The sequence below is a fragment of the Dromiciops gliroides genome, chromosome 1 (assembly GCF_019393635.1).
Source record: "Dromiciops gliroides isolate mDroGli1 chromosome 1, mDroGli1.pri, whole genome shotgun sequence".
Classification (NCBI taxonomy): domain Eukaryota; kingdom Metazoa; phylum Chordata; class Mammalia; order Microbiotheria; family Microbiotheriidae; genus Dromiciops; species Dromiciops gliroides.
The window spans coordinates 388,174,714-388,194,684 of NC_057861.1; the positions used below are offsets into that span (position 1 = coordinate 388,174,714).

Sequence of the window (19,971 nt, forward strand, 5' to 3'; positions counted from 1 at the left end):
TTCCTATTTAGATAAACTTAGTACAAATGCTAACACCTCTTTGCTTTATAAATATACCAAATATCTGATGAATTCATAATAGTTGTTTTCCCTCTAGGGGCTTGGAGTTAAACTACAACAAGGTTTCAAAACAAAACCAAACAAACCTTGTTTGGTGTTAATTTTCACTAGTGCCTAGAGTCCCTTAATGCTTTAATGTCTGAGTACAATTTTAAGGGTCCATATTCTCAAATGTGCTAAGAACTAGCAGGACATAATGGAAGACTACACATTGCTAAGACATGAGGACCTCAACAAATTCAGTACAATTCAACTAATATTTAAATGCCTCCCATGTGGAAGTCACTGAGCTAGGTTTTAGAGATAAAAGCAATAAAATAAGCTACAGTACCTGCTGACAAGGCATTTAGCAGTGGATACAAGGGCTTAAAAGAGGGCACAGAGGTATGAGAGGTCAGGACAAGAGGTAGAGACAGTGTGTACCCCAGTTGCATTGGAACTTGAAGCTAGTGGGGTAGGGCGGATGCAGACTCTGGAAGTCTTTGAAAAAGTTTAAATTAAAAAGATTTATGCTTTATTTGGAGGGCAATAAATCCTAATTCCAGATAGAGCAAAATTCAGTAAAAGTTAAATCTACTTTTGATTCCATGCAAGGGAGTTTAGTTCCTGAAATACCCCATGGATCTTATTAAATAATTGCCTTGTCAATGAGGAGTAAGTCCAGAGTAAAGAGTTCTACCTTAACTTCAGTTTTTGCTGCAATTGCATATTAAAATTTTACTGTTAGAGTAGATAACAAATGAGAAGTATGGGTAAATTATCATGGTTATTCTGATTGATTCAATATTGTTTAACTATAAGCAGACTTAAAAGCATATACTTTTTTTAAAAGGGTTTCTTTAATTAGATTTATAAATTAATGGGATTGTAGACTTTTATACAATTCTTTCTCAAAGCTGCTCTAATTGTAGCAAAAAATTTAATATTATTTATCACTAAAAGTTACCATTTCCAATAAATCTCTTACATGGGCAAAAAATAGTCCGAGAATTTCTTACTTGGTGCATACGACATGTGTAATAACATCTCTATGCATGTAGCTGCGTTCATACATGGAAGCACTGGGAAGATTTTCAAGGTATACTCGTTCAAATTCAAGAACTGGAAAAAAAATAAAAGCAATATTTAAACGTTTTTCTTTTTCAGAATTTAATTTGAAGTTTTCCTCTGATGGATTTGAAATTTTGAGCGATACTTTTTTGTATTTCTTTGTTTTAATTTTACTCAACTAAGATGCAGTGAAAATAAATTGAGAGTGTTGTATTGGTTGGAAGTTTCACTACACTTGATGGTACCTAGACAGCTAAAGTGCTGGACCTGGAGGTGGGAAACACTGAATTCAAATCCAGCTTCAGAAACTTATTAGTTGTGTGACCATGGGCAAGTCACTCAACTTTTGTTTTTCCCACTTTCCTTATTTGTAAAACAGGGATAACAATAGCACCTACTTTCTCAGGTTGTTGTGAGAAAAAAATGAGATATTTGTAATGAGCTTTACAAATCTTAAAGAACTATATAAATGGTAGTTATTATTTTTACACTAGTCGCATGAAAGATTAATGTGGTTTCTAAACTTTTCCCAAAGGTTTAAGAACCTATTGAATCTGGTATTCAAATTCTACAGAATAAATTTACCTGTTAAAACTCTGAATACATTACAATTCCTCTTTCTAAACATGCTGCTCCAATTACTAGTGCTATTCAAGTAAGAGGAAGACATTATCTGTGACCCACTTAGAATGTTATGGACAATGGTTAAAGGATAAAGAGAAGAGAGAGCCTTCCTATATATCTGCTTCTCTCTTTGTTATTAGCATTGTTTGATTCATTCATTAGATCCATCGATGAATTCGTCAAACATTTGTTTATTAAGCAGCTGTTGAGTGCATGTCACTGTGCTAAGCCCTTAGGATACAGTTATAAAAATTTAACAGTCCCTACAGTCAAGACACTTACTTTCTATTGGCCAGCTTGTTTTTACTGTTAGCTTTGGTTCCTTCCTCTGAAAATACTCATAATGAATCCCATCATTTCCTTCCTCCCAAAGGAGCTTGTCTGAGGATTTACACATAAGGATTTACAGACACATTTCTGACAGATCAACTATATAATCCCCTAAGTATCAGTATTTGGTAGATTACCTTTGAAATGAACCAATTTTCCTATGTATCAGAATATTTCTTGTTTGTTTTGGGGTTTTTTTGGTGAGGCAATTGGGGTTAAATGACTTGCCCAGGGTCACACAGCTAGTAAGTGTTAAGTGTCTGAGGCTGGATTTGAACTCAGGTCCTCCTGACTCCAGGGCTGGTGCTATATCCATTGCGCCACCTAGCTGCCCCATCAGAATATTTCTTAGTCTTACCCCTAGTGTGGATATTACCAATCATCTATTCATTTCTCACTTGTACACCTCTAAACTCTGCATTCCTCATGCCCATGTGCCAGGTAACCTCTCTCCATCCTCCTCCCCTTCTCCCCGCCCCCTTATTTAGAATTTTCTTTTTCCCCAGTTACATGTAAAAACAATTTTAACGTCCATTTTAAAACTTTGTGCTCCAAATCCCGCCCCCTCAAGAATGCAAGCAATTCAATATGTTATACATGTTTAGTCACGCAAAACATTTCCATATTAGTCAGGTTGTGAAAGAAAACAGACCAAAAAAACCCTCAAGAAAAATAAACTAAAAAAAAAAAAATTATGCCTCATTCTGTATTTAGACACCATAGTTCTTTCTCTGGAGATGGATTACATTTTTCATCATAAGTCCTTCAGAGTTGTCTTGAATTATAGTATGGCTGAGAACAGCTAAGTCATTCACAGCTGATCATCTTATAATATTGCTGTTACTTTGTATACAGTACATTTCACTTTGCATCAGCTCATGTAAGTCTTTCCAGGTTTTTCTGAGCATCCTACTCATCATTTCTTATAGCATAATAGTGTTGCATCATAATCTCATCCCACAATTTGTTCAGCCATTCCCAAATTGATGGGTACCTCCCCCATCTTCCCCTCTACTGTATAAGCTTTTTCTTGCTTCTTTTATATGAGATATTTTACGCATTCCACCTTTCCCTTTCCCTTTCTCTCAGTGCATTCCTCTCACCCCTTCATTTTATTTTTTAAAAGATATCAATCCTTCATATTCAACTCACATCTGTGACCTCTGTCTAACTATCCTAATAATGAGAAAGTTCTTATGAGTTACAAGTATCATCTTCCAATGTAGAAATGTAAAATTTAATAATATCCCTTATGATTTCTTTTTTCTGTTTACCTTTTTATGCTTCTCTTGAGTCTTGTATTTGAAAGTCAAATTTTGTCTTCAGCTCAGGTCTTTTCATCAAGAATGCCTGAAAGTCCTCTCTTTCATTGAATTCCCATTTTTTCCCCTGAAGGATTATACACAGTTTTGCTGGATAGGTGATTCTTGGCTGTAATCCTAGTTCCTTTGCTCTCCTGATTACCATATTCCAAGCCCTCAGATCCTTTAATATAGAAGCTGCTAAATTTTGTGTTTTCTTGACTGTGGCTCCACAATACTTGAATTGTTTCTTTCTGGCTGCTTGCAATCTCATGGATTCTACTTGAGTCAGGAAAACCCAAGTACAAATATGGCCTCAGACATTTATTAGCTGTGTAACCTCAGGCAAGCCACTTAAACTCTGCCTCATTGTCCTCAACTGTAAAATGGGGATAATAATAGCACCTATTTTCCAGTGTTGTGTGGATAAATGAAATCATTGTGTTTGTAAAGCTCTTAGTACAGTGCCTGGCATGAAGTAGGCACAATAGAAATGCTAGTTGCTATTGTTATTAATTATTATTATCAATCTTTCTTCTACAAATTCTTAAATAGTTGTCATAGCTTTCTAAGACTTAGGTTCTCTTTTCTAGGCCAAGTATTCCTAGTACTTCTACATAAAGAGGAGGAAAGAGCAAGAGGTACTGGGGATATTTTCATATGCAACAGTTTATCAAAGTGCTAAGAAGCAGTGCCCAGAACTGAACATAAGCCTTTCTTTATATGGTGTGACCAAGGCAAAATACAGTTGCACTAGCACTTTCAGACATTAGGCTCATCTATTTTTTTTTCTTGGCTCATCTCATCCAGTTGCCTAAAATCCCCAGAGGTTTTTCACCCCAACTGTTGTGTGTATACAACTCTCTCATGTTGTACTTCTGCATGTGAATTTTTTAACCCAAGTGTAGGACTTTTTACAGTAATCCCTCTTAAGTTTCATTTTATTTGATTTCACAGATCTACAGGGAAAAAACCCAGACTAAAATAAAAACTAAAATGTGCTATGAAAAGAAGTTCATCTTCTTAGGGTGATTAGGGAAGGGGTAAAATCCAAGTATTCCTAGATGTAGCATCTCATCTTGTAAGATCTCTAAGATGCTTTCCAATTGTAACATATGCAATCTAGGCCAGTTAAGATCCCAACAAGTATCAGAAGTAGAGGCCAAGGCATTAGCATAAGCAAAAGGTCAGAGGCAGGAAACACTAGGATGTTTGGGGACAAGTGGATAGGACAGTTTGGTTGGAGCACAGATTTTATGAAGGGGGAAGAAAACCAGAAGTTAGGTTGGTTTTAAATTGAAGAGGCCTGTAAAATTTGAGCTATTGAACTAATGAACTTTACTGAGTGGTACTGGGGTATCACTAAGTAGTTTTTTTTGTTGTTGTTGTTTTGTTTTTTTTTTAGTGAGGCAATTGGGGTTAAATGACTTGCCCAGGGTCACACAGCTAGTAAGTGTTAAGTGTCTGAGGCTGGATTTGAACTCAGGTACTCCTGACTCCAGGGCCAGTGCTCTATCCACTGCGCCATCTAGCTGCCCCAAAATACAGTCCTTAACCCTAAGAGTACACAAGAGAGACAGAACAGGTTTGTTTTTTTTTTTTCACTAAGTAGTTTTAAGCAAATGACAGTTATATTTTTGTGTTAAAAAATAATCAAGGACTTGTGTATCGAACGAATTAAAGTGGGGGGTGAGCAGTGAGGTTATGGGAAGAGTTACTGCAGTAGTTCAGGTAAGATAAGGGCCTGGGTTATGGTGAAGGTAATGAGAATGACAAAGAGAAGACTGCATGGAGAGTGGGGGTGGCAGAGAGAAGATTTAGCAACTAAATGGTTTGGATGGGTGAAAAAAGGAGAGAGTCTCTTTTAATCAAGGTTCTTGCATGACTGAGTGGAAGAAGGAATCACAGGATCACAGAAGATCACTTTACAGATGAAAAAACTGAGGTCCAAGAACACTAAATGACACATCCAAGATTACCAATATAGTGTCTATGACATTAGAAATCCATCTACTCCTCTTTGGGATTGTTGTTCCCTGGAAGATTTTAGGCCACACCATCCTCTCTTCCCCACCATCAAGATTCTCGAATGAAGCAGTTACCTGTCCAAGGTTGGACCACTGGACTGGCAGAGCTGAGGCTCAGGCTTTCTACATCCAATGCCTCCCACTGCACACCACACCTCTCTACTAACCATTTCTATTAGCAGATCCTGATATCATTTCAAATTCAACATACACAAAATCAGAATCATCTTGTCCACAAATAGGTTCCTCTTCCCAATTTGCCTACTTCTATTATCGGTGTCATCTTTGTCCCAGGCTGTTATCCCCTTCTTCTAGAGATCTCTTTCCAGTCATTATTTTTTCAATTTTTCCTTCAAAATCTTTCAAACATAAATTTCCTCCTTTCTAATTCCTTGCCACCACTTTAATCTAAGCCTGTCTGAATTACCACAATAACCATCTAACCAATCTCTACCTAGGCTTTCTCTGCTCCAGTTTATTTTGCACATGGCTACCAGATTAATTTACTGCTTTAATCATTTTAAATCCTCACTCAAAAAACTTCTAAGAAGCTGCATATAGCTATATACACCCATGACAGGTTTGGATAACAATAGTGAAGGAAAATCAAAATCATTAGTCTGCCTCAGACACTAGCTGTGCAACCCCAGTCATGTCATTTAACCTCTGCGTGTCAGTTTCCTCATCTATAAAATAAGGATAATTTTAGAAACTACTTCAAAGAGTTGTTGTGAGAATCAAATAAGGAAAGTGCTTTGCAAACCTTAAGTGCTATATAAATGCTAGCTATTATTAGCAACCAATTAAGAAAATGAGACCCTTGGCTCCTTATTCCCTTTTCTTTCCCAAATGCTACAGCACACCATGTTTCATCTAACTTCTGTGCCTTTACTCATGCACCTCTCCTGGCCTGTAATGTGCTTCCTGCTCAAGGCTATATATATGTCCAAAAGCTATCCTCCCATCACGATCCAGTTCAAATTCCCACTTCCTCCATAATTACTCACAATACCAATGTCTAACTTCCAAGTTCTTCTTGCATTTGTGAAAGCTGTTTCCTGGAAGAGTGATGCTAGGAAAAGGCCCTTTCCACTTTTACAGTCTCTGGATCACTTGCAAAATAGTATAAAGCTTGAAAGCACTCCCCTTTACCTATGCGACCTGAAACTTGGAACAGATAAGAATAGTCTTCCTATCTTGGTTCCCTTCTTGTATTCTACCCATACTTCCTCATCTAGATACATGAGGTAAACAATCATGGAGGAACAGTCAACTAAATGAATCAGCCCTTGATTTATTCAAGATTGTTTCATTTCATATTTATGGAAAATGCACTACTAAGTTTGGAAATTTAAAAACCTTTCATTGTACCAAGTGGCAGCTATCTTCCCTATGGTATTCTACAACAATGATTTCTGAGAAAGCAATTTTGGAAATGTACAAGGATATGCTATGTCCAAAAAGAATACTAGAAAATATTCAATAGATTTCAGGGAAAGAAAAGCCTTGTATGGGCTAAAGTTGTTGAAGAAAACATCTTAAGTCAACACATGAACCTGGGTCTTCTGATTTCAAATCTGGTACCCTACTTATATTATCCTAGATTGGCTGGCCATCTCCAGTTGTCCTGATCTATATCTTGCCACTGGACCCAGATAGCTCTGGAGGAGAAAGTGAGGCTGGTGACTTGTGCACAGCCCTCCCTCATTTAAATGCAATTCTTTGCAAGTTATGACATCACCCTCCCCTCTCCCCAATGTTATGATCCTCGAGAACAAAGGCCAAACAACAATCCTAGATTGGCTAGGCAAGGCAGTGCCACAGAAGCAATAGGAACCAGAAGGCATCTTAGAAATCATCTAGTCCAGTGCCTAAAATGAGGCAGGTAGGGCCCAGAATGATTGAATATTTTGCCCCAGAACGCAAAGCTATTGAAAGTTTTGAGGACCAATAGAGAATCATCTAAAGTTGGGGGCGGGGGGGGGGTGATGCAAAAAAGTGGTATATAAAATAAATCAGCTTTGGTAGCGAAGGATGTCTGGAGAACAAAAAAGTTTAGTAAGGCGGCTGTTGCAGCAACGCGGGTTTTTGCTGTTTAAATCCAAGTAAACGTATAAAAAAGATCATTTGTGACCTAATTTTTTGGGTGTCTTTTAAAGGTACAGGTTGCTTCCACCAGTGCATTCTATCATGTGTTCTTTCTGACGCATACCCGCCCACCCCCCACCCAAATTCATCACATCTGTTTTGAAAATGCTTTTGTACTTTAATTCGGAACATCTGATGTTCCCGACCTTACACTGTTTTGAATGGCGCTTCCTACGGTCCAGGGAGGCGCGTAACTCGGCTCTGCTGACCTACTACAGACAACCGTTAGGGGACTCGGAGGGAAGATCCTCCCAAGGGCCCCTGCTTCCTTCCACTCCAGGCCTGGACCCCGGGGGCTTCCAGCGATCCCGGGGCCTCCCTCCAGTCCCCCAGCCGGCGCCCGCTACCTTTGCGCTTCTTAGCCTGGACGGCCTCCACGGGCAGAGGCCCGACCCACCGCTCTTCATCTTCTTCTTCCCTCTCTCGAGCCACTGCCACTACCAGAGGCGGCTCCTCTCCCCCGGCCGCTGCCTCTTCCAGCTCCCGACGCTTTTTCCTCTTCGGCTCCAAACCCCGGCTACCTCCATCAGAAGCCATCGTGCCGGAAACGTCATGGGGCCAGCGACCAGGCCACGCCTCTCTTCCTCGGCCATGTCCGCGTCGCGGCCTGATGACGCACGACGATCTTGTGGGATTGGCCGGCGAGCCCGGATTGTGGCCAATCGATGAGCTGCGCGCGCGCTTGGAACCCGGGGACACTTATCGTAGCGTTCTCCAGGTGCGGAACCTGGTGGGGATGAGGTTGATTTTCATCGGGTTCCTGTGGGGCGGTGGCCTTGGGGGAGGGTCTGGAAGGGCATTATGAGATTACCTCGACTGAGGGGGACTCGATCCGGAAAGAGCTCCCTGTTTCCCCTCCGCACATCTCCCTCTTGTCGGCATCCCTGGCCTGGGGTGGGGCGTCTCCCATCCCCTCATTTCTACCCCCTCTACCCCGGGTGGATATCGCGCCTTCTAGTGTCCGAGCCTAGGTGGGGTTAGAAGGTGGTTTAATCCTTTGAGGTCTGTCTGGCCTGAACGGTGGTTTGGGGTTAGGAAAACCTGAGTTCAAGTACTGCCTTGTGACCCTCAGCCAGTCATTGGCCTTACCGGCCTCAAGTTGTCCTCGTCAAGATGGCACCGTAGTTACTTAACTCCCCCCCCCCCCCCAACGTGCTTGAGGGTATCGTAGATCATAGGAGATGTTAGTCAACAAACATGAAGCGCCTACTACGTAGTCGTATACTACCTTCATTTCTGTCGTGACTGAGCCTTAGAGACCCCATTTCGGGCAGCTCATTTTACAAATGAGGAAACCGAGGCCCAGGGTCACAGCTAGTAAGTGTCTGAGGCTGGATTTGATAATTATTGATATTGAGTGATATCGAGTAAGGTAGAAGCACTTTGAATTAAAAAAAAGCGGGCTACAAATATTAGATATTAATTTCATGCCATTTCTGACTTCCATTTTACTTAGGTAAAAAGACTAACAGGAAGGTATGGCAGTATATCAGCAAAATCTAACTCCAGATGATATTCAAGATAAAGAATATATTGTGGATAGAAAAGATAAAATTATTGAAGAATGTGAAGAATTATGGAAACAGATGGAAAAAGTAAGTACCAAGCGATAGACTAAATATTCCAAAATTAATTTGCATAAATACTTAGCTCTGTGTGGTGGGGGAGGGGGAGCAAAAAACTGGAAACCAGAAAGAATAAATTAAAAGTCCCCATTGGTTTCCTTAGAATTTATAATAAGCTCCTCTTTTAAAAACATTATAAACTGTGTGTTTCAGGTACATCTTTTCTTGACTTGGTCAGAAGTACACATCCTTGTGCTAAATATAAATACCTAACTATTTTTGTATGTCATGCAGTCTTGGAAAAAGCTGCTCACAAAGTTGTTTTTGTTTTTTTAACCAACCCGTTCTTTGTAGTGCCTATTCTTTTTTTTTGGCTGGGCAATGAGGGTTAAGTGACTTGCCCAGGGTCACACAGCTAGTAAGCGTCAAGTGTCTGATATTGGATTTGAACTCAGGTCCTCCTGAATCCAGGGCCAGTGCTTTATCCACTGCACCACCTAGCTGCCCCCCCCCCCCAAGTTAATAGAACAATTGGTATCTTCTTTAAGAAGCAAAATTATTTTTCTGACATAAATCTTTGTTTCTGTTTTGGAGTATTTGCAGTATTTCCAATTTTGTTTTATTTTGCTTTTTGTTACTTTGTAGAGATACATGTTTTTAATGGCTCTTGAAAAAAATGTCCCATGGCTGCAAGAGAGCATAGGCAACCACTTCTTTTCACCATTTCATACATTCTGCCACTTTGCTTCTTTGACATTTTAATAAGCATCAGTCTTTTCTACTCAGTGAAGGCAATAGTATATACTGAGAGTAATAATTAAATTTAAATAATTACTATAGACCCCAGTTTATCCCTAACTTCTCATGGTTTCAGACCGGGTGGTAGAGAAGACGCGTAGAAAGCTTCAGCATGCCAGTTAGCACAGAGACCAAGTGGTCTCAGGGAACTAGGAGAGAACCAGAAGTCACCCAGAAGCTCTTGAAGTCCCCTCATGGCTTCCAAGGGCTTTTTTATCCTCTTTTTATAGAGATGGGTTATTATACCTTGGTCAAAGCTAATTGGGTAATTATACATCAAATAAATCTAATTGTTTAGCATCATTCAACTATTGACATGACTTGAAGGTGGTCTACATTGAAATTAACTCTAGGGATGATGTCTGGGAAAAGAATGCAAAAAACTCCTAGATCATGTTGCTCAAGGCAAAGTCCATCCACATGTGGTTTAATCAGTCCTTGAACAATCTAGACAAAAGAATTTGTCTCCATTTCCTTTGTTCCCTTGGGTTTGTCCCAGGTGAGATTTGATGAAGTTTCTCTAGGAGAACTGACTTTTTGGAGTTGGGGGTGGGGGAAAGGGAGGATGGACTGATCCCTGGGTCCCCCAAGAAATTGATTATTGATAATTATTTTCTCACCTGAGTATACAGTGATCTACGTTATGACGTGATTTCTAAGAATGCACTGTGTCATTAAAGCAGGTACTTCCTGTATTTCCATTTTAAATAAAAGAGTACACACAGAGTATTTAATATCTTGGAGCTCTATACTTGTGTCGGGAAAATTTCTAAGTCCAACGGATGAAAAGAAACAACAAAGTTTCCAGGCTGAAGCAAATAGGTTTATTGAGAGAGGGTTAGTCCCCCAGTAAAGCCGGTCATCCAGGGGTTGGACCTGAAAGACCCAGAGTTACAAAATCCATGGGTTTATATACCCTTCCAAAAGTTACACTTATATAACATAGTATTAATCTTGATTAGTTGCACTTTCAAAATTAAAGCATGTTCTTAGGAAATATGGGAAACTGCCTACGTGACCATAATGTCAACATTTTCCAATACTCTTATCAAAGGCTTATGATGACAAACAGGGTGGGTCATAGTCATGCTCCATGACCCCCTCCTATTATTGAAGCAGGCCACTGGTGAGCTGTGTGAACTCCTTGAGTCAAGCATGTCACTCATGGTTTCTAAAATATAGTATTGCTGACTACTGTATCTTGTGATATTACTTAATGCTTGACATTGAAAGTTAGAAGAGAGACTTAACCTATTGACCTTATATAATTGTAATAAAATAATATCTAAATATAATAAATCACAATTTTAGTTAATATATTGGTTATTATCTTAATTAAATCACTTATGACTTTGGTAAATCTCTTATAACTAAAGGATGGGGAAAATCTCACTCAGACTTGGGAGTCAAGAAGATGACCTGAGTTCAGTTTCTACTTCAGACATTTCCTAGGTATGTGACCCTGGGCAAGTCACTTAACTTTGCTCAACTCAGCTTCAGTTTCCTCATCTGTAAAATGGAGATAACAGCACCTATCTCCTAAAGTTGTTGTGAGAACTAAAAAAAAACACATGAAAAGCATTTTGCAAACCTTAAAGGCCATGTAAATAGTAGTCGTTATTTTTATATGTTGAGAGGGGCCAATCTTAACATTTTATGCTAATTGCCTTGGGGGGGAATGAATCATTTTTTAAAAGTATAAATAACAATAATTCGATGATTGAATAACTATATACCCAGAGAGTGTTGCTTAATGGTGATTAACCTATAAGAGGTTCTTGGCTTCTTCGTGGTAAGCATTTTTACTAATGGCTTGAATGAAGTTTTAGAAGGCATACTTATCAATGGCATAAAGTTGGAAATTCTGAATGACAGAATTAGAATTTGTAACATCCCAAAGTCCTGGAGCGAGGTGTCTGCTATGTATATACATACTCCAAATACTAAAAGCAGAGAGTGCCTGTAAGTGCGTGTCTAGGCACAAATATTACAGTATACCTAAAATATAAAGGGTAGGTCCAAAAGATAATTTAGATATAGTTTTTCTTTTCCATGTGTTAGTTTGTTTTAGTGAATGTCTGTTTGCTGTAGACATGCTTATATTTGTGAATTTGAAAGAAATGGGAGAAATGGAAAATTTGAAAAAAGGTAGAGGAATGAGATATGTATACGCTAGAGAGGTAGGTTTTAAAATTCTTGAAAATTACATGTAATAACGATATAATTTTATATTGCTGGCCACTGATTTTCTCTTTGCTTTTTTTTTTTTTTTTTTGGTGAGGCAGTTGGGGTTATGTGACTTGCCCAGGATTACACAGCTAATAAGTGTCAAGCATCTGAGGCTGGATTTGAACTCAGGTCCTCCTGACTCCAGGCCCGGTGCTGTATCCACTCCACCACCTAGCTGCTCCCTCTTTGCCTTTTTTAAAAAAGTATTTTTAAGTACTTAATTTCTGTTTAAAAGATTAATCAATATGAACAGCAATTTTATTTGCTTATCTAGTTTGTATCGTTCTAAAATTACTTTGTTGATTTTCTCTAGTTTCCTTTCTCTAGTTATTGAGCTGTTTTAATGTTCTCCAAATTGGTTCTCTTCCTACTTGCTGCCTACTTGCTTGTGTAGTCAGTGTAAGTTCTAAATATTTGTGGTCTCTCTGAATGTTTGTCTACTTGTGACATATTTCATTAGGTATATTCTTAGAACTGTTTCTTAGCAAGTAAGAGCTTTGAATTCTTGGACATGGTGTAGTTGTTAAAGAGCCAGTCTGAGCCAAAAAGACCTTGAATTCAAGTTGAGCCCCTGATACATGCTGGCTGATCCTGGGCTTGTCACTAACCTCTCAGTGCCCTAAGCTACTCTCTAAGAACATAAATTGCAGGTTTGCATTGGTAGTTTCCTCTTCCTGGAGAGCCTATGTCATGAAATCTCAGATCTAATTCTTATTCTTATCCCTGTCCTTAATATTGGCAATTATATTTATTTTATGGGTATTAAATTGACTTGGTTGTATTTGTGTGCTTTATACAGCATGTAATTTATTTTCTTTTTCTTTAAGTATCAGCAGGAGATAGCACTTGCTGGAGGTGAAAGACTTAACCGTTCTGATGGTGAGGTATGCCACTTTTTTGTTTTTTGTTTTTTGTTTTGTTTTTTGGTTTTTGGTGAGGCAATTGGGGTTAAGTGACTTGCCCAGAGTCACACAGCTAGTAAGCGTTAAGTGTCTGAGGCTGGATTTGAACTCAGGTACTCCTGACTCCAGGGCTGGTGCTCTATCCACTGCGCCACCTAGCTGCCCCATACTTTTTTCTTACTAAAAGATAAGTAAATAGAATTCATTAATGGTTTCAAAAATTTTAGAAAAGTAAATTATGTATATGATTTTTAGCAGGTTTTTCCAAAATTCAGTAGCCTAAACTTGTACCATTTTCATACCTGGCTGAAGGTGATATTGGGTTACTAAAGGCTAATACCAGCAGAGTGCAAACTCTTCCAAGTTGAAAAACCTTTGAAAACAGGCTTTGTGGTGTATTGACTATATATCTTTCATGCAAAGACCTAGTCTAGCTTAATTTGGCCAAAGGGAGTTGGTGAATTTTTTGGCCATAGTTAACTGTCAAAGATCATAACATGTTCTTTGTCAGTGTAGTGAGTATCTTAAAACATCTATTTGACAACATTATTTACCAGATGAAAAATTTCACACTCCAGCCTGATCAAAAAGCTGAGAGCATTTTGCTAATGGTAATTTTTATTTTGAAAATGGAGTATTGTGTGTTGAAATTCTTTAAGGGCATTACCAAAATAGAGACTTTTTTATCCTAGATGTAACTTTATGCATATTGAAAATAAAATATTGTCTGAGTTTGAGATATGGAAAGTAATTTAAGAGATCATTTAAAACTTTGAGAAAATAGTCAATTTTTTTTATTAGTTTGATATGGCAAAATGTGAATTAATCTCCACTAATTGGTGCAGTGTAGACTAGGCCTGAAATAAGAATAAACTCAAACCCTATATACCGGGACATTAAAATCAGAAAATTTTTGAGCAAACAGATATCTTAGGATAGTGTCCATCTTCCTAATGAGGTTATTAGGAAATTTTGAGAAGCAACTGTGCCCTTCTGAGCTTAAAAGAAAAAATATTTCCATTTTCCTTATTGCTCTAAAGACAATGTTGAAGTTTTTCACTTTTATGCCATAAAAGAAAATTGGCAGAGGAATACTTAGTTGTCCTTCTTGTTGGAAGACATTGTTTTCTATTTCTTTTCATACTAATTTTGTTTTGTAATCAAGAGCTTTTAAAAAGCTTTGTGTAAGAGAATCATATTCTGTAACATAAAATATGTTAGCAAATTAATTTGGTAAACTATGTTTTGCAGTATATTTGTGAATGGAAATGAGTGCTTCAGTTGCTATTGGTGCCTTCAGTTTTGAAAATGGCACATTGCAGGGATCAGTGGGAAAAGGAGATTTTTTACCTGGAATATCTTTTTTTTTTTTTAAACAATGGCACTCTACATTTATTTATTTATTTTTGCCAGGCAATGAGGGTTAAGTGACTTGCCCAGGGTCACACAGCTAGTAAATGTCTCGTGTTTCTGAGTCCAGATTTGAAGTCAGGTCCTCCTGAATTCAGGGCTGGTGTTTTATCCACTGTTCCACCTAGCTGCCCCCTACCTGAAATATCTTTAAGATAAGGCCTGCTTTCTGCTTGCATATTCCATCCCTTGTCTTCTTGCTTTTGCAATAGGTGGTCCCCATGCTTGAATGCTTTATAGTATTACCCTAACTCTTCAAATTCCGGGCTTCCATTAAAGTGGTTCAAGGGCTAACATCCTCCAAGAGGCCTTTCCTGGTTCCCTTAGCTGCTAGTGCCATTCCCATCTTGTATGTGTTAGTCTATATACATTGCCTCCCCCATTAGAATATAAGCTCTTCAAGGGAGCTTTTTTCTTTTTTTTTTTTTTTTTGTTCCTCAGTGCCTGGCACATAGTAAAGACTTAATAAATGCTTGCTATTGATTAACTATTTCCAGAACTAGTGATTTCTTACATTTTCTTAGAATCTAGTTAGTACAAGGATTTTTTAGTTGCCTGGCACTTTTCTCCTGTTTTCCATCATGCAGTGTGGTTTAGTGTAAAGAAATAGCTCTAGAGTCAGAGGACCTGTGTTCAAATCTCATCTCTAGTACCAGTGTGACCTTGAACAAGTCATTTAAGCTTTCTGGGCCTTAGTTTCCTCAATTTTAAGATGAAGGGATTGGGGGCAGCTAGATGGCACAGTGGATAGAGCACTGGCCTTGGAGTCAGGAGTACCTGAGTTCAAATCCGGCCTCAGACACTTAACACACTGACTAGCTGTGTGACCCTGGGCAAGTCACTTAACCCCAATTGCCTCACTTAAAAAAATTTAAAAAAAAAAAAAGAAGAAGAAGAAGAATGGCTGCAGGATGTCAGAAAGAGCTCTACATTTGGAGTCAGGGCCTTTGTTCAAAGTTCTACTATTTGCTACCTTTATGATTTTTTTTTCAGTCCCATAACCTCTTTAGGACCTCAGTTTCCTCAGGTTTAGTGATCCCAAAAGTTCCTTCCAACTCCAAATCCTAGATCCTGTGATTACTGAAAGGTTATAGCTGCAGAAAGGAAAAAAAGTTATTTTTAGCGGATTGTTTACCCCCCAGAGTGTCTTCTTAACACATGAAGTTGGCCCATGCTTTGAAGGCATAGCTGATTTGGAATTCTTCAGTAAAACAAAAGCCAAGATGTTGGTGCAGAGGATTGTGGAATGTGTGGCTATTTTCAGTACATTTTGTACTTAAATACCTGTTTGTTTCCAAGAACTTTGCTAGCAAATTGACTTCGTAAAAATGTTGGCAAGAATCAGGTTTGTCCTGGTTTTCATTTTTCATCTTATTTCAATCATATAGATAAAGAAACTTAATCCATCAATATGACAACAGGATTTTAGCTTTTAGAATGTCATATTTTACTAGTATTTCTTATGCTTTCTTGATTTTTTTTTTTATTTTAGTGAGGCAATTGGGGTTAAATGACTTGCCCAGGGTCACACAGCTAGTAAGTGTTAAGTGTCTGAGGCCGGATTTGAATTCAGGTACTCCTGATTCCAGGGCCGGTGCTCTATCCACTGCGCCACCTAGCCGCCCCGATTTTGTTTTTATATACTGTTTTTCAGTACTGGGCCTCAATTCTATGAGTGGACTATTGCCTGGTGATTACATGGTTAATTTCAAAATTCTATTTTGGGGTGATGGGTTATTTTGTGTGATTTCACTGGCTATTTCTAAGTTAGGTGTTTTGTAGCATTCCAGTATTTGAAATAAATTATTCTTTATAGCATAACTTTTTATTTGTCCTCATGAAATGACTTATTTTCTAAGTTTCAGCTTAAATTTTATTTTGCTTTTTTTTAGCTAACATTATTAACAATGCGATTAAAGAGTCTATCAGCAGAATGCAATCAATGGCTGGAAAGAACTCCTGACAGTAAGAATTTTTTATATGATTAAATTTTTATATTCAATAAAATTGAAATCAGGTAGGCATCTTTTCCTTTTAATATGTAACAGATATAGCCTTGCTTATGACCTGATTACTAATATCAAATGAGACATAAAACCTAAGCTCACTATAGATGTTTGCCACTGATAGAGAAGGCCAGGGCAGAGTTCAAGTAGGAGATGGTAAGGTCTTGAAGATGCTTCTGTTTGCAGGTGGCATTGTGCTGATTATGTCAAATCCTAGAACATAATCGAGTTTCCTAAATGAGATTTACAATCATGCCAGAAAGTTTACCTTAACTTTGCGTGCACAAAAACTAAGTGGTTGAAAATTGATTATTGTTCAACCTATAATATGCAGTTGGATGGACAACCTGTAGAGTTTGCTCATTGGTACCTATGGCATCCTAGAGTGGTACTATTACAAATAGGCAGAGAGGTGGGCCCAGAATTGAGCAGGTAGGAAAGAATAGACTAAATTGGCTTTCTGAAACTTAAGTTGTTTCCTTCCGAGAAGGAAATAGAGAAGGAAAAGGCCAACCACTTCAGTATCTTTGATAAGAAAACCCCAAATGGGATCATGAAGAGTTAGACATGATTAAAAAACAACAATAATGACCCTGGGCTTTCCCCTGAAACAAAGGGCTATTCTTTTTGCACCAGTATTCTTTCAGCAGTGTTGCATGTCTGTCACAGTCACTGAAAAATTGAAGTTAAGGATCACCCAAGGGATATCAGATGTGGACATGAATGAGCTGCATCTCATTACAACCAAGGAATTATGAGAAAGAAGTGATGTCAAGAGTGTTATCAAAAGATGTATTATCAAAAAGTATGAGCCACTTACATAGCAAGAGCAAAGGATAACCAATGCATATCTTATATGCTCTATTGGTATCCCTGTGATTGGGGAATGAACTCAACATATTGGGTAAATACCTTGTGCTGAACTTACCAGAATATATGACAAAAGTCACGTAGAATGGACAGGTTTACATGCGTTGTGATCTGTATCATTGGATAGTATACCTACATCAAATGAGATCACAGAACCATCAGATAATTACATAAATTGATCATCACAGGAAGAATTACCAGAGATCATTACTGACCTCCTTGACACATTTTAAATTTAGTCAAAACATCATTATTTCCACTTTGGACAAAAAGAATAAACCAGTGGGGCAGCTAGGTGGCACAGTGGATGGAGCGCTGGCCCTGGAGTCAGGAGTACCTGAGTTCGGAGCCGGCCTCAGACACTTAACACTTGCTGGCTGTGTGACCCTGGGCAGGTCACTTAACCCCAATTGCCTCACTTAAAAAAACAAAAGAAAAAAAACAAATCCAACCTCAGACACTTGACACTTACTAGCTGTGTGACCCTGGGCAAGTCACTTAACCCCAATTGCCTCACCAAAAAAAAAAAAAGAATAAACCAGAGCCTACTGAATAAAAGAAAAATTGTTTAATTCATATACTCCTTAATCTAAAAAGGAATACATTGATGTGAGAAAATACCTGATCTTTTATTTTCTTTGGACTGTGGGGCAAGTGCCAAAAGATGATATCCCATTTTAAAGTGTGTGTGTGTGTGTGTAGTTATTGATCTATTTATATGTGTGTGTATATATATGTCTAGTTGTGAAAAAAATATAGCATTTAAGGTCTTTAACAGTTTTACCCTGAAAGGCCACATGATAGACACATTCTTCCATGAAAATATGACTCTCTGACTTTGTTGGTCTTTCTTTGCCTTACTGTCTGACTCCATCTCTCCCCTCTCCCTTTCCTATAGCTAAATGTAATATAGATCTAAAGCATTTGTGTGTATGCATGTATATATACACATTCATATGTGTGTGTATGTGTATAAAATTTGTTGCTTGCTGAGTAGATCATTTTTTGTATCTACAATCAAGTTGCTTTTTTTACTTATGCAGTATTTTTTTTATGAGTTTGTAACTTCATAAAAGAGAACTGTAAGTGATCTTAAAGATCATATAATCTGGTTCCCTGATTTTCTAGTTGAAGCAGCTCAGGCTATTTTTTGTAACTCATTTTTGGAGCAAGATCCCTAAACCAAAAAAAGTAAGGAATCAGAAATTGCTAGCTAAAATAAACAAAGCAAGTTTTCTTACATATTTCTCTTGTTTCTAAGGTTCCTTTTATAGTTTAAATCACATATAACTAAAAGATTATGTACATCTTTATAGAAAAGTGTATTTTTTATATAATAGTCTTAACTGTTTTGTACTACTAGGCAATGGAGAATCATTAGATTATGGATTCATTTTGAACCTCCCTAATTTTTTCAGCTTTTTGAAAATTCACAATACAAAGTAAGAATTGAGACCATAAAAAAACAAAACAAAAAAAGAAGAATTGAGACCATACTTTTCCTGACTGACTCTTTTTATTTGTTTTTGTTTGGTTTTTTTGATGGAGCAATGAGGATTAAGTGACTTGCCCAGGGTCACACAGCTAGTAAGTGTCAAGTGTCTGAGGCTCAGGTCCTCCTGAATCCAGGGCTGGTGCTTTATCCACTGCACCACTTAGCTGCCCCCTCCTGAGTGACTCTTAACAGTCTTCATAGCATGGGCCCAGTGGAGTGTGACTTTCTAGTGGTTAGTTCACATTGGTATAAATTTCTAACCTGTCAATGGGAAAGACACCTTTAAAATGAGAGCCTCTGATTTGTGAAAATTCCTAATAAGTTTTCCTTCATAGAATAATCTGGTGAGGCAGCACAAAATGGGTGAGAAGTTAATGTGCCCATATTTCAATAGAGCCATGAAATAGCCTCATGAGATATAAGAAAAGCCAAGCATCATGTACTTGAAGGGATTCTCTGACTTTTCTCTTTTTACTTGATCTAATTTGGAAGTGTTGGGATGTGTTACACCCAATGTATGCTCAAGTGCAGTGAGGATGTCTCATCTACCCAGAGAACTATTTTGACGAAGGAGCAATGTTTAGTTTAAAGAGAAATTTATGTTGTATACATTTTTCATATCTTATGGGTCTGAATTAAGACCATCTCTCCAACATGAATTGTCTTTGAAAAAGAATAGACATCAACATAATCATTATTTACCAAAGAAATATGACCAAATAAAATCAGTCTGTAATGGTAAGACAAAATTAAAAACCCACCTCAGCCAACAAACACTTGGATTTCCTTGCCAAGTAAAGAAAGATTTTCATTTATAAAATCTTGTGGAGGAGGATGGAGTAAAGTTCTCAGCAGTATTCTCTTTAAAAATAGCAAAAAGCAACGGAGGAAAGACTAGCTTCTGGTATTAGAACTGACTGTTTGGCAAAAGCTGCTGGGAAAACTGGAAAATAGTATGGCAGAAACTAAGCTTAGACCAACATCTCACACTGTATTCCAAAATAAGGTCAAAATGGGTACATGGTTTAGACATAAAGGGTGATACCGTAGGCAAATTAGAAGAGGAAGGAATTGTCTATCTGTCAGATCTATGGAGAAGGGAACATTTATTACCAAAGAAGAGATAGAGAACTTTATGAAATGCAAAATGGATAAT

General features: G+C 37.9%; 2 protein-coding genes across 3 annotated transcripts in view; one reads left to right on the forward strand and one right to left on the reverse strand.

Annotated features, from left to right (window-relative positions):
- Positions 1–8,124, reverse strand: part of PPWD1 (peptidylprolyl isomerase domain and WD repeat containing 1) — a 32,999-nt gene extending 24,875 nt beyond the window's left edge. Inside the window, exons 1-2 of the mRNA XM_043971341.1 lie at positions 7,888–8,124; positions 1,059–1,161 (exon numbers count right to left, since the gene is read on the reverse strand). Of these exons, the coding sequence (XP_043827276.1) occupies positions 1,059–1,161; positions 7,888–8,077 (293 nt within the window). The 5' untranslated portion in view covers positions 8,078–8,124. The remainder of the gene's footprint in view (positions 1–1,058; positions 1,162–7,887) is intronic.
- Positions 8,123–19,971, forward strand: part of CENPK (centromere protein K) — a 34,026-nt gene continuing 22,177 nt past the window's right edge. The window contains exons 1-4 of one of the 2 annotated variants that reach the window (XM_043971353.1): positions 8,123–8,258; positions 8,997–9,135; positions 12,960–13,016; positions 16,337–16,409. In XM_043971353.1, coding sequence (XP_043827288.1) covers positions 9,019–9,135; positions 12,960–13,016; positions 16,337–16,409 — 247 coding nt within the window. In that variant the 5' untranslated portion in view covers positions 8,123–8,258; positions 8,997–9,018. Of the gene's footprint in view, positions 8,259–8,324; positions 8,858–8,996; positions 9,136–12,959; positions 13,017–16,336; positions 16,410–19,971 lie in introns of those variants that run through there. The other variant, XM_043971361.1, reaches the window with a different exon arrangement.